The sequence below is a fragment of the Vulpes lagopus genome, chromosome 9 (assembly GCF_018345385.1).
Source record: "Vulpes lagopus strain Blue_001 chromosome 9, ASM1834538v1, whole genome shotgun sequence".
Lineage (NCBI taxonomy): Eukaryota > Metazoa > Chordata > Mammalia > Carnivora > Canidae > Vulpes > Vulpes lagopus.
The window spans coordinates 40,877,576-40,891,543 of record NC_054832.1 but is presented as its reverse complement, the minus strand read 5'-3'; the positions used below and the strand labels follow the sequence as shown (position 1 = coordinate 40,891,543).

At 38.2% G+C, this 13,968-nt stretch overlaps 1 protein-coding gene across 6 annotated transcripts in view; it reads left to right on the top strand.

Annotated features, from left to right (window-relative positions):
- Nucleotides 1-13,968, top strand: part of DPY19L4 (dpy-19 like 4) — a 60,444-nt gene that overhangs the window by 26,044 nt on the left and 20,432 nt on the right. For all 6 annotated transcript variants that reach the window (XM_041768990.1, XM_041768992.1, XM_041768993.1 and 3 more), the window contains 6 exons: nucleotides 3-134; nucleotides 231-329; nucleotides 1,086-1,159; nucleotides 4,865-5,023; nucleotides 5,949-6,068; nucleotides 12,381-12,501. In XM_041768990.1, the coding sequence (XP_041624924.1) occupies nucleotides 3-134; nucleotides 231-329; nucleotides 1,086-1,159; nucleotides 4,865-5,023; nucleotides 5,949-6,068; nucleotides 12,381-12,501 (705 nt within the window). The remainder of the gene's footprint in view (nucleotides 1-2; nucleotides 135-230; nucleotides 330-1,085; nucleotides 1,160-4,864; nucleotides 5,024-5,948; nucleotides 6,069-12,380; nucleotides 12,502-13,968) is intronic.

Genomic DNA, 13,968 nt, shown 5'->3' with positions numbered 1-13,968 from the left:
AGGTTCATGAAGTTTATAAAATCTATATATTTTCTCTGTTTCTGGGATATTTACTGCAGTTTGAGAATTCAGCTTTATTGGTGTCTCCTTTATTAAGTTTAGTAGTAGCCTTAATGCTTGCTAAGTGCCTTCAGGTAATGAGAATTACCTTTTTATCATTCTTGAGATAAGTTTTTTAATTGCTAATTTATCATACCTCACTTCTTTGTTCATGATTTTTTTCCCCACAGCTGAATGTGAAGAAAGGAACTTTTATAGCTAAAATAATGAAAGTGATTAACTTTTACTTGGTGTGTATTCTGACAGTGATACTGAATATTATAATGAAGGTAAATAACTCGGCGTGTGAGATTCATGTAGTAAAGCAAGTTGAATAATGAAATAACTGGGCTAGGGGCACCGGGCGGCTCAGATGGTTAAGTATCTACCTTCAGCTCAGCTCAGTTCATGATCTCTAAGTTGTGAGATTGAGCCTCACTTCAGGCTCCTCCTCACCGAGCCTGCTTCTCCCTTTGCCTTTGCTTCTTCCCCTGCTCATGCTCTCTCTCTCTCTCTCACTCTCTCTATCTCAAATTAATAAATAGAAAATCTTAAAAGAAATATATTGGGCTAAATTTTAATGAGACTAATGAGATAATAGAGTTTGTACGGTAAAATTTTGAGTTGATCACCATCATATTCACAGGAGAAATTAGGATTCTAATTCTTTTCTAGATATACTTAAAAGGTACATTTTATTTTCCATTTAATTGAAAATGTCATTGTTACCCATTTAACTAACATTAAGTAATATAATAAATTGAGATGAGTAAAAGTTTTGAAAAGAGTAGGTAAGTTATTTAAGTCGTAAGATAAGTGGAAATCTTACTACCCTGTTAGGATTTATGATTAACTATAAAGTAATATTACTGACTTAGGTCAGTAAGTCTCCGTGTTTCATAGTTACACCATGTATTATCTAATTCATTTTTAATTTATATTTTTTATTTTATAGTCTTGCTGTGTTTTCTATTTCTAGACAGAAACATATTGCTGTGAGCACAGCTGTAATAGTTCTTTGTTGTAACTAGTGTTTTTTCTTACAGATGTTCGTCCCACACAAAGAAAATGGGCACATGCTGAAATTCCTTGAAGTAAAATTTGGACTAAATATGACTAAGTAAGTTTTAGATTATATAAAATTTTACCTAACTCTGTATCACTTAGGACATAAAGAGCAGAAATAATCCAAGGAGTAGTAGACACCTAATTAACACTTAGAAAATAAATAATTTGGAATAGTGTAATATCTAGAAGAAATAGAACAATATTTTTTCTCATTAAAAAAATCTCATTTAGATGTTTTATAAATTAGATGTACTTCAGCCTTAATACCATCACAGTGTTTGGTGGCCATTTTCTCCTTTGATGTGGAACAGTGATATAATCTAAAGTCAGAATAAATTAAAGATTTAAAATGAATTAAAAAAAAAAAAACAATGTAATTTTAACTACTACATCAGCAAAATGCTTGCATTAAAAAGGGGTAGGCAGGGCAGCCCAGGTGGCTCAGCAGTTTAAGCGAAGCCTTTAGCCCAGGGCCTGATCCTGGAGACCTGGGATCGAGTCCCACATCGGGCTCCCTGCATGGAGCCTGCTTCTCCCTCTGCCTTTGTCTCTGCCTCTCTCTCTCTCTCTCTCTCTCTCTCTCTCCCTCATGAATAAATAAATAAAAATCTTTAAAAACTGAAAAAAGGTAGGCAGTCACATACTTATTTCATAGTAAAGACTGTACGTGGGATCATAATAGTGGATTAGATCAGAAGCTGACTTTAAATTCAAGAGTAATGGTGTGCCTTTTGTTAGTAAAATGCATTTTTTAAATCTAAAGTGAAATAAATGACTTATGTACTAATAATGTCCACTTGCATAACAGAAAATACGTATTTAAGTTGTTACGATGGGGATCCCTGGGTGGCGCAGCGGTTTGGCGCCTGCCTTTGGCCCAGGGCGCGATCCTGGAGACCCGGGATCGAATCCCACATCAGGCTCCCGATGCATGGAGCCTGCTTCTCCCTCCGCCTGTGTCTCTGCCTCTCTCTCTCTCTCTGTGACTATCATAAATAAATTTAAAAAAAAATAAACATTTAAGTTGTTACGATGTATTACAATTAACAAGTGTTAAACACTGGAGAAATCTTCTAAAGTGTAAGTCATATATGGATATCTACTAAAGTTAAAGGATCCCTTAAGAAGTCACATGCTCCATAAGGGCAGGGACCATGTCTTTTTCAGGTGTATATATAGGCCTGTATATACAGGCAAGGAAAAATTGGTTACTGATCTCCATAATTGACTGGCCTTTCCCCTGACTTTATCTTTACCCCCAAAAGACTCTAGAATGCACGTAGAATAAAGGGCTGCTTTTGTCTAACATTTCTTAGTTTATGTTATGTAGGGCCCCTTTGCTCAACACATCAGGTACTAGATTTACTTGACAGAGTAATACACTAGGTGTTTTAAGACTAAGACATGATGTCTGTCCTTGAGAATATTGACATCTCATTATATGGTTTTTATATAGATAATGACATGAGTGGTATAAATAGTAAAAACCTTATGCTCAAATGTGCCAACTAGATACTAGGATTTGTAGTTCATCAGAATTTCAGGGAACATTTCTGTTGAGACAGACTCTCAAGAACCACTAAAGAAATGTTAATTAGTTTTTATTGGATGTTCAGAATACTGGGCCAGGTATTGTGAGAGATAAAAAAATGACTATAATCTTAAACTAGCAAATTGTATTAAGCACTAGAAGAGAAAAATAAAGTGCCATGGGGATATAGGGAAAGAAAGATTTGAGACTGAGATATGGAGAAGAATATTCATTAAATTGAGATTTGAAACGGATCTTTTGGAATGCCTGGGTGGCTCAGCAATTGAGCGTCTGCCTTGGACTCAGGGCATGATCCCAGGGTCTGGGATCGAGTCCCACATCAGGTTCCTGCGGGGAGCTTGCTTCTGCCTGTGTATCTCTCTCTCTCTCTTGTGAATAAATAAAAACCTTTTAAAATAAAAAAAATGAAATGGATTTTTTTTTTAAAGATTTTATTTATTCATTCATGAGAGAGGCAGACTCAGCCCAGGACCCTGGGATCACAACCTGAGCCAAAGGCAAACACTAGGCACCATCCAGGCACCCCAGATTTGAAATGGATTTTATAGCATTAGTAACTTTAATAGGTAGACAAGAAAGATGTGATTCATCATATAATCATACATACAAAACATTTTGATGGCAGCCTCTTTGATACAGCTGTATTACTGCTTGACACATTGTAAAACTTTCACCCAGTGATTTGGAAAGCAGGCATTCTTAGTCCACCCAAGAGCTCTCCTGAAGATCACTCCATCTCTTACATTCATTTCCAGGGCTAGGGATTGAGGATAAGATGGAGGTTACAGATGGATCAGGTGTGAGAATGCAGATAAAACTGCATATAAGTAGGAGTCTTGTTGATCATATTTAGCTTTGGGTCAAAAAAAGTGTATCCATATTCTTATAGCTCAAAATGTTTGTTTCAAATTTTATGATTTCTGTCTTAGTAATTAGACTGTTCTTTTTAAAATGTGTCCTAGTTGAATTACTTTTATCCATATAAAACAGTACTATCCAGTAATAATATGAGTCCCATATGCAATTTTCTAGTAGCCACATTTTAAAAAGCCACATTCTTTAAAAAAAAAAAAAAGAAAGAAACAAGGGAATTTAATTTTAATAATAATACATTTTATTTTATCTATTAAGATTTTTAAAAATATTTTATTTGTTTATTCATGAGAGACCTGGAGAAAGAGGCAGAGAGACAGGCAGATGGAGAAGCAGGCTCCCTATGGGGAGCCTGATGCAGGACTCAATCCCAGGACTCCATGATCACAACCTGAGCTGAAGGCAGACACTCAACCACTGAGCTACCCATGCATCCCTGATTATTAAAATCTTATTTTAAAATGTAAACAGTATAGGAATCCCTGGGTGGCGCAGTGGTTTGGCGCATGCCTTTGGCCCAGGGCGTGATCCTGGAGACCCGGGATCGAATCCCATGTCGGGCTCCTGGTGCATGGAGCCTGCTTCTCCTTCTGCCTGTCTCTGCCTCTCTCTCTCTCTCTCTGTGTGACTATCATAAATAAAATAAAAATTAAAAAAAAAAGTAAACAGTATAAAAATTATTAGTGAGCTATTTTGTGTTTTGTAGTCCTTTTCATTCTTTTTTATGTTTGAAATCAAGAGTGTATTTTGTATTTAAAGTATATCTTGGGCAGCCCTGGTGGCCCAGCGGTTTAGCGCCGCCTTCAGCCCAGGGCATGATCCTGGGGTCCCGGGATTGAGTCCCACATCAGGCTTCCTGCACTGAGCCTGCTTTTCCCTCTGCCTGTGTCTCTGCCTCTCTTTCTCTGTGTGTCTCTCATGAATAAATAAATAAAAATCTTTAAAAAAAAAAGTATATCTCCATTTGCTTTGGTTATATTTTAAGAGCTAATAGCCACATTGTAGCTAGTAGCTACCAGAGTGGACACTGCAGATATGGAGGTTGGATGACTGAATTTTTTTTGTCTTCCAGATAAAAATAGAAAGTAATATTTCCTTGAAACCGTATTGGGTTCTAGAGATGGTCACATTATTGGATAATAAAAAAGCAGATGTTTTACATTTATTAGGGCAATTTATATTATCTTTATAAAAGGTAGGGCCTTGCTGTTACAAGTGAATAGATTTAGAAATGTGTTGTTTTGGCTTAGTTTTCATTGATATAAAAAATACTCTTACATAGTAGGTTATATCATCTATGATTTCAATTTCCTGTTTTTTTGTTTTCTGTAGGAATTTTACAATGAATTGGCTTCTATGTCAAGAATCCCTGCAGGCACCATCTCAAGATTTTTTTTTGCGATTGACACAGTCTTCTTTATTACCTTTTTATATTTTAGTGTTAATTATTTGTTTTCTTTCTATGATGCAAGTTATTTTTAGGAGAATTAAGTAAGTACCTATGAGAGTCAATCACATTGCTAATTTATACATTATGAAAGTAAACTATTTTTAATATCTTTCCAATATTTGTATATTTGGTTTAGAGTTTCTAGATCCATTCTCTTATTATCAACATGTAAAATATTCAATTTTGTTAAAATTGGTAAAATTCAAATTTGTTTTTACATCTAAATATATAATGTCCAAATTTAATGTAGGTGTAATAGTTAAATTGCCTACCAATTTAATCATTTTTACCTACTGTAAGGATATTTTTTTTTATTTAGCTTAAATGAAGCTAGTAGTATAAGTGATTTTAAATTATAAAGACTTCCAGAAAATTTTTGTCATGTTTAAAAAAATAGGTTGTGTATAGTATTTTAATCTTGAGAACTTAGCTATTCAAATTATGATTTAACTATATTGATGAAAGTAATCACTAGTTGAGTGGTAATTGATTTTGGAAAAGGAACCTAAAAATCTTTTTTTTTTTTTTTTTTTTTTTTTAAAGATTTGTTTGAGAGAGAGACAGAACCCGGGTAATAGTGAGTAGGGGGAGGGGCAGAGGGAGAGAGAATCCTAAAGCAAACTCCTTGCTGAGCATGGAGCCCCACTTGGGGCTCGATCTCAAGACCCTGAGATCATGACCTGAGCTGAAACCAAATCAGCTGCTTAATCAACTGAGCCACTCAGGCGTCCCCTAAAATCTTTTTTGTCGTATTTCCTGAACTTTCCTGTTTAGTCTTCACTGAGTTCATTGTCTTCAGGTTCTAAAAACCTTGAAAAAAATAGATCTGTAAGTTAGGTATTTGACTAACCATATACTTTAAAATTTCAAGGACCCACCTATATTTTTTTTATGAAGAAACTTAAGATCTTTGATTTTTCAAATACATATTTTCAAAATAGTAAAATACATATTTCCTTTGTGTAGTGGCAAGTCCTTGAAAGAAACCATTACTCTTGAAGATGGACGAATTGGAGGAAGGCCAGAAATAATTTATCATGTGATTCACACTATTTTATTGGGCTCTCTTGCAATGGTTATAGAAGGGTAAGTGGACTTTATTGGATCTGTTTTTACAAAGAATTATCCTTTTTAGTAGTAATAAGTGGATACTTTCAAGAATATATTTATGAAACTATAAAAACTCAAAATCTATAAACTTTCTTAACCTAACTGGGGTTTACAGAGATTGTTATAGTATAATGAACTGACATTTACTTGTTCACTCGTTTGCTCAAAAATATTGAATGTATTCTAAGGGCTAGGCATTGTACTAAGTGCTGGAGGTACAGTGGTGAACAAAAGTGGATACACAATCTCTAACCTTATGTGACTTATGGCCTAATAGAGGTAACAAACATTAATCACACAAAAGTAAAATTACAACTTTGTTGAGTGAAACAGAATAAATAATGCTGTGAGGCTAAGAGTTCAATGATACCCTTTTCCTTGAAGTTTAGACTCATGTAAAATAAGACATAGGAGTATAAATGATTTTGAAAACCTGATTTCAATTTTAGGAGGAGCTTTCCCCACACCAGTAATAAGCCGTTGTTCAGGCACCAGCTGAGTGTCCTACAATTTGACTTAATTCTGGCACTATCCACCTGGAGATAGCATCAGATTCCACAGTTCAAGGGTTCAGTCCTGTAAGATTCCACCCTACCCCCACTCAGGTGCCAGTTGCAAACCTAGGTTACCTGTGCTTCTAACCAATTGGCTATAAATCAGAAGTTCCCAGGACCCTCTCCTTGGGTTCAGTTAATTTGCTAGAGTGGCTCATAGAACCTAGAGAAACATTTTATTTACTAGAGCACCAAGTTTATTAGAAAAGGATAGAACTCAGGAACAGTGTGGAACAGATGGAAGATATGCATAGGGCAGGGGTATGGAGCTCCCCTTACCTCTTTAGGCATGCCACTCTTCCCAAGTATCTGTGTGGCCACCAACCTGGAAGCTCTCCAAACCGTTTTGCGTTTTTATGGAGGCCTCATTATATAGGCACGGTTGATTAAATCATTGACCGTTGGTGATTGAATTCAAACTCCAAATCCTTTTCCCTCCCCACAGGTTTGAGGCAGGACTGAGAGTTACAACCCCCTAATCACATGGTTGGCTCCACTGGCAACCAGCCCCAGCCTTGGGTACCTTCCAAAAGTTACCATTAACACAACCAGGGCCACCTTTCCAATTTCATCAGTTAGGAAATTCCAAGAGTTTTGGGAGCTGAGAAATATATTTGGTCATCTGAATGATTCTGATCCTGATAAATGTTGCATTGGAGAACACCTCATGTGTGACAAAAGTTCTCTACTGTTTTCCACCCCAAATTGAGCTTGGTCCTCAAACTTCAGGCCATCCCTTTCGAAAGAGCAGAGCCTTGGGAAGTTTATGCACCTATCTATACCCTTCTTGCAAAAGGAAGATACAAAATGTGGAGGCCTAGAAATGTTTGGGATGGATACACTCAGTCTTTTCTCTTGCCCACAAATCAGATAAATCACTCCCATGAGGAGGAGCCATTAAGGTTCTGAGGTGAAGGAATAGGAGGGGAAGTAGGGAGAGATGAAGAGTATTGATCCTAGTATAAGATTTCTCAAGTTAAATTTCTTTTTTTTTTTTTTAAAGATTTTATTTATTCATGAGAGACACACAGAGAGAGGCAGAGACACAGGCACAGGCAGAGGGAGAAGCAGGCTCCATGCGGGGAGTCCGATGCAGGACTCGATCCCAAGATCCCAGGATCATGCTGTGAGCCGAAGGCAGATGCTCAACCACTGAGCCAGGCATCCCTCAAGTTAAATTTCCAGCAATTATGAATATAGATACTGAATCACATTCGTTTGTAGCAGTACGTGTGGTGTTTTCCCCAGCAGATAGCATAGCTATTTTCCTATTAACTTTTTATTTTGAAGTACTGTTTTTACACTTCACAACTTCAAAGTTCCAGTTATTAGATCTCCATTTAATGTATTAAGTACAAATACTGCTGTATAGGAATTTATTTTTAATATTTGATATCAGTATGTCAATATAATTGATTTCCTTTGTAGGCCTATGTATTTTATACATTTAAAACATTTTCTTTTAAGGCATCCATGCATTCATAGACTTTATCAGACTGCCCAAGCCATGATTACTAGGACTCTCTTATTTTTTTTATTTAATTTTTTTATTTTTAAATATTTTATGTATTCATGAGAGACACACAGAGAGAGGCAGAGACACAGACAGAGGGAGAAGCAGGCTCCCTGTAGGGAGTCTGATGCAAGACTCCATTCCAGGACCCCAGGATCAAGACCTGAGCCAAAGGCAGATACCCAACCGCTGAGCCACCCGGGCTCCCTGGGAAGCTCTTTATTGAAACATGAAGCAAGAATGATGGTTCACTCTAATAGTTAGCATTTCATAATGCCTAATAAGCGAATGAAGAAATGTATTAAACCTTGAATATTTTAAGTGCATGTTTTGATTCTCATTTCATTGCTTGGTAATACTAGAATTTTGATGCATGGTTTGCCTTTTTTTCACCTTTGTGTTCTCAGTTTTATTTCTTTCTGCAGAAGAACTTTTTGTTGTTGCCACCATTATTGTAACCATTCATCCTTGTGTCTTTGATTTGCTCAGTAGGCTTATAATACTGTGATCACCTGTTCATGCAAATAAAATACATAGTTGCTCAGAAATTCCAGGCACTCTACTAAGTAGATAGTAGGGATTAAAGAAATATAAAACCTACTCTTTTTTTCAAAGAGTTCCTATCCTAGGTAAGTAAACCAAGAGTTAGAGCAAAGTAAAGTACTATGAAAAAGGCATACACAAAGGATGCTTTGGTCACTCAGAGGAGAGGTCCTCAGTTGTAGAGGGTGGGTAGAGGAAGTCAGTTTAAGGAAGATTTCCTAACTGGGGTGACAACCTTCAGAGATAAATAGAGGTTGACCAGGCTGTTTTCTTATGTGCCTGTGTGTGTGTGTGTGTGTGTGTGTGTGTAATAATCTAGACAGAATAAATATTCTTTGGGAACTAATAGTATAAGATGAATGTGAAGTTAGTATGAGAAATATGTCTCGGGGCCCCCAGGTGGCTCTGTTGATTAAGCATCTGCCTTCAGCAACTGGTCATGATCTTGGGGTCCTGGGATCGAGCCTCATGTCAGGCTCCCTGCTCAGCAGGGAGTCTGCTGCTCCTTCTTGCTCTGCTCCTCCCCCCACCCACACTTAAGCTCCCTCGCTCTCTCAAATAAATAAAATCTTAAAAAAAAGAAAAAAGGAAATATCTCTGGAAAAATAAGCAGGGACCAGATGAAGTGTTTAGAAATTTGATATCAGATTTGCTTTTTGGTAAGATCTGTCTGTCTGACAGCAATGATTGAGTAAAGCAAGATTAAAGGAAAATAAGCCAGTTGAGAATTGTAATAGAAGTGAGTAGCAATGAAGATGGAGGAGCCAAAACTAAAATATTTGGGAATTGGAAACTGAATAAGTAGTAGTAGGGACTGTGGTGGAGGGACTCTAGGAAGAGTTGCAACTCAGAAGCTACAAGAGTTTTTAAAGGAGTACATGATCAGGAAGTAGAAGGCAGAGAGTTAAGTGTGGACTTCAAAGAGTCTCGCTATAAAGGGAATCAGAGTCTAAGGTAGCACTAGACGGGTATGCTTGTGTCAGGAGGGAGAAACTTATGTACATTATGGGACAGACACACTGAGATTGTTCTACAAACACTGTTAGAACACTAATCATATTTAGGAAAGTTACAGGAGAAAAACTGAAAAGGGGAATCGAGACCATACTTTTTTTGTAAAGATTTTATTTATTTATTCATGAGACACAGAGAGAGAGAGAGGCAGAGATGCAGATAGAGGGAGAAGTAGGGTCCCTGCAAAGAGCCCGATGTGGGACTTGAACCCCGGAATCTGGGATCACGCCCTGAGCCAAAGGCAGGTGCTCAACTGCTGAGCCACTCAGGCGTCCCAAGACCATGTTTCTTGAGGGCCCTAAAAACCATTTGGATGAGTTTTCATTTATTTCAGGAGATTCTGGGGAACCACTAATGATTTTTTTTTCCTAAAGATTTATTTATTTATGATAGACACACACACATACAGAGGCAGAGACACAGGCAGAGGGAGAAGCAGGCTCCATGCTGGGAGCCCGATGCGGGACTCGATCCGGGGACTCCAGGATCGCGCCCTGGGCCAAAGGCAGGCGCCAAACCACTGAGCCACCCAGGGATCCCCCCCCACTAATGATTTTTTAACAGAAAATGTAATTAATTACATTTGCAGATGATTAATCTAGCATTTGGTTGGAGGAGAGTCTAAAGGTAGAGATGTTAGGGCGCCTGGTTGGATCAATCAGAAGAACATTTGACTTTTGATCTTGGGGTCATAAGTTCAAGCCTCACATTGAGAGATTACTAAAAATAAATAAACTTAAAATGTAGAAAGGTTCATTAGCAACTATTACAATGAAATGGTAAGGAAGAGATGAATATAGAGAAATCAGTGGATTGGACATAATGGTCTAACCTCTAGAACAGGAAGTTGGTGTTTCAGGGAATGTTATGTATGTATAATTCAACCTGAATGGTTTCTCCTGGAATTACAAACCAGACTCTCATTTGATTCTGGCTGACTTGAAGAATAGTAGGAATGAGGAAGTTAGGAGGAGATACTAGTTGACCAGAGAAAACTAATGCAGTTCCTTTGTCTTAGCAACATGTATTCTGTATACATCGACTACTTCTCTTAAAGTCCAAGTCAGTATTCATTTTTTATAGAGATTTATTCTTTTAATTTAAACAATTTTTAAAAATATTTATTTGAGAGAGGGAATGCACAAGCGGAAAGGGCAGAGGGAGAGAGAATCTCAAGCAGGCTCCACACTGAGCACAGGACTCAATCTCAAGACCCCGAGACCATGGCCTGAGCTGAAACCAAGAGTTGGACACTTAACCAGATGCTTAACCAACTGCACTGCCCAAGCACCCATAAAGTTTGGTTTTTTAGTAATCTCTGCGCCCTACATGGGGCTCCATCTTAAAACCCTGAGATCAAGAGCCCCATACTCCACTGACCAAACCAGCAAGGTACTCCTACATTTTTTTTTAAATAACCAAAAAGGATAACAGTAAACGGTACCTGAAATTTGGCATTTTGCTTTGTTGTCATATATAATTATTAATACCTACTGAAGGACAGCCAGGTTTCTAATTTTTTTGCTACTAAAACAACATATTGTAGTTAAAACTTTTGTATTTAGGGCAGCCCTGGTGGCTCAGTGGTTTAGTGCCTCCTTTGGCCTTGGGTGTGATCTTGGAGACCCGGGATCGAGTCCCACGTCAGGCTCCCTGCATGGAACCTGCTTCTCCCTCTGCCTCTCTCTCTCTCTTTCTCTCTCTCTGTCTCTCATGAATAAATAAATAAAATCTTAAAAAAAAAACTTTTGTATTTATCTCTATACACTTACGCTATATATCTATAGGCTAGCTTACGAGAAATGGAACTGTCTTGGGTTTTCAAGGTTTTTTTTTTTTTTTAATTTTTTTTTATTTATTTATATTTATGATAGTCACAGACAGAGAGAGAGAGGCAGAGACACAGGCAGAGGGAGAAGCAGGCTCCATGCACCAGGAGCCCGATGTGGGATTCGATCCCGGGTCTCCAGGATCGCGACCTGGGCCAAAGGCAGGCGCCAAACCGTTGCGCCACCCAGGGATCCCGGGTTTTCAAGGTTTTTTTGAAGGTTCTGCAAAATCATTTTCTGTAAAAATATACCAGTTTTAATCTCTCCAAGAGTACAATTTTATTTATTGATTGATTTTTAAAGCTTTTATTTATTCATGAGAGACACAGAGAGAGAGGCAGAGACACAGGCAGAGGGAGAAGCAGGCTCCCTGTGGGGAGCCCGATGCAGGACTCGATCCCAGGACCCCGGGGTCATGCCCTGGGCTGAAGGCAGACACTCGACTGCTGAGCCACCCAGGCGTCCCCCAAGAGTACAATTTTACTACAAACTCATCTATATCAAGTGCTCTTATTTCATCCTCATTTTAGTAACCCACGTGTCGTCTTGATTAAGAAATGAATAACAATTTGATGCTGAAAATTAGAGCTAAGATTTTTATTTACTCTTAACAGTGGTATTTTCACAAGTAGTAGGAAAGAACTCAGAAAAGAGAAATCGGGGCACTTGGCTGACTCAATCAGTGGAATATGAAGCTCTTGATCTTGGGGGTTGTTAAGTTCAAGCCCCATGTTAAGTGTAGACGTTACCTAAAAAAATAAGAGTCTAAAAAAAGAGAAATGAGATAGTAATAATGTTCGTGGGATATCTCATATGTCTCTTTTGTCTTTTCTAGCTTGAAATACCTCTGGACTCCTTATGTATGCATGTTAGCAGCATTTGGTGTGTGTTCTCCTGAACTTTGGATGACACTTTTCAAGTGGCTTCGATTACGAACTGTACACCCAGTATTGCTGGTGAGTCATTGTTATTTTGGGTTAAGTCCTTGTTTCTCTTTCAATTATATAAATGGAAACCACATTGAATACAATTAAAATAGCATGAGTAAATCATATTTTGAGTTGCAGGTGAAAGAGAGTTCCTGTGAAAAACTCTTTTTTATATAATGTCTGATATAAAAGTAATGCATTGGGATGCCTGGGGGGCTCAGCAGATGAGCGTCTGCCTTCAGCCCAGGGCGTGATCCTGGAGTCCTGGGTTCTAGTCCCACATTGGGCTCCCTGCCTGGAGCCTGCTTCTCCCTCTGCCTGGGTCTCTGTCTCTCTCTTTCTCTGTGTACATCATAAAGAAATAAACTAACTAACTTTAAAAAAGGTAATGTATTTAAATGCAGATGGATAGGGACACCTGGGTGGCTCAGCGGTTGGGCATCTGCCCTTGGCTCAGGTCATGATCCCCAGGTGTGGGGATAGAGTCCCACATCGGGCTCCCTGTGTGGAGCCTGCTTCTCCCTCTGCCTGTGTCTCTGCCTCTCTCTCCCTGCGTCTCTCATGAATAAATAAATAAAATCTTTTTAAAAATTTTTATAATTAATAATTTAATAGTATTCTTGGTTTGATTTAGAACTATTTTATGTTTTCAATGCAAATAGAACATTTTCACTGTGCCTGCCATGTACAATGTGCTTATAATGCAAATTAATTTCATCATGTCGATTACAGTCTCCCATTCATAAAAATGAACAATAAGAAGTATCGATAGGGTGCTGTTGGAACACAGAGAGGGGCTACTTAATTCAATTTTGTTAGGGACTCAAAGACTTTTCAATCTGAGATTTGAAAGATGATGATTGGGGACGCCTGGGTGGCTCAGTGGTGGAGCGGCTGCCTTCGGCCCAGGGCCGGACCCCAGAGTCCCAGGCTCTAGTCCCAGTCAGGCTCCCTGCTCCTCCCTCTGCCTGTGTCTCTGCCTCTCTCTCTGTGTCTCTCATGAATAAATAAATAACATCTTTTTTTAAGAAAAGAAAGATGATAACTTACTCAAATGAAAGGTAAAGAAAGGGTTTTCATGGTAGAGGGAATAAAAACAGGCAAAGAGCATGTTGTCATCAAAGGAAATGAAAGCAAAGGCAAAGAAAAGGCATGATATATTTAATTTCTCTGGCACATAAAATGTGAGATGGGGTGGTCAAGAAATGATACTGAAGTCCAAGAGGGTAGGTCATGGAAGCCTTTGAGTATTATGCTGTGGTGCTTAGTTTTATACTGGAGGCAGCAGAAATGCATTGAAATGTTTAGGCAGGGGCTTGAGAGAGTCAGACTTACATTGTCTCTTAGTTCATGCTTACCATTCTTTGAAGAATAGACTTAACGGTGACCATCTCAGTCCAAGAAGGAAGCTGTTGCCCAGGTACTGGCCATGGTAGATGGAAGTGATAAAAGCTTCAATATATTGAGTGTTCACCACATGTCAGGTACTGTTTA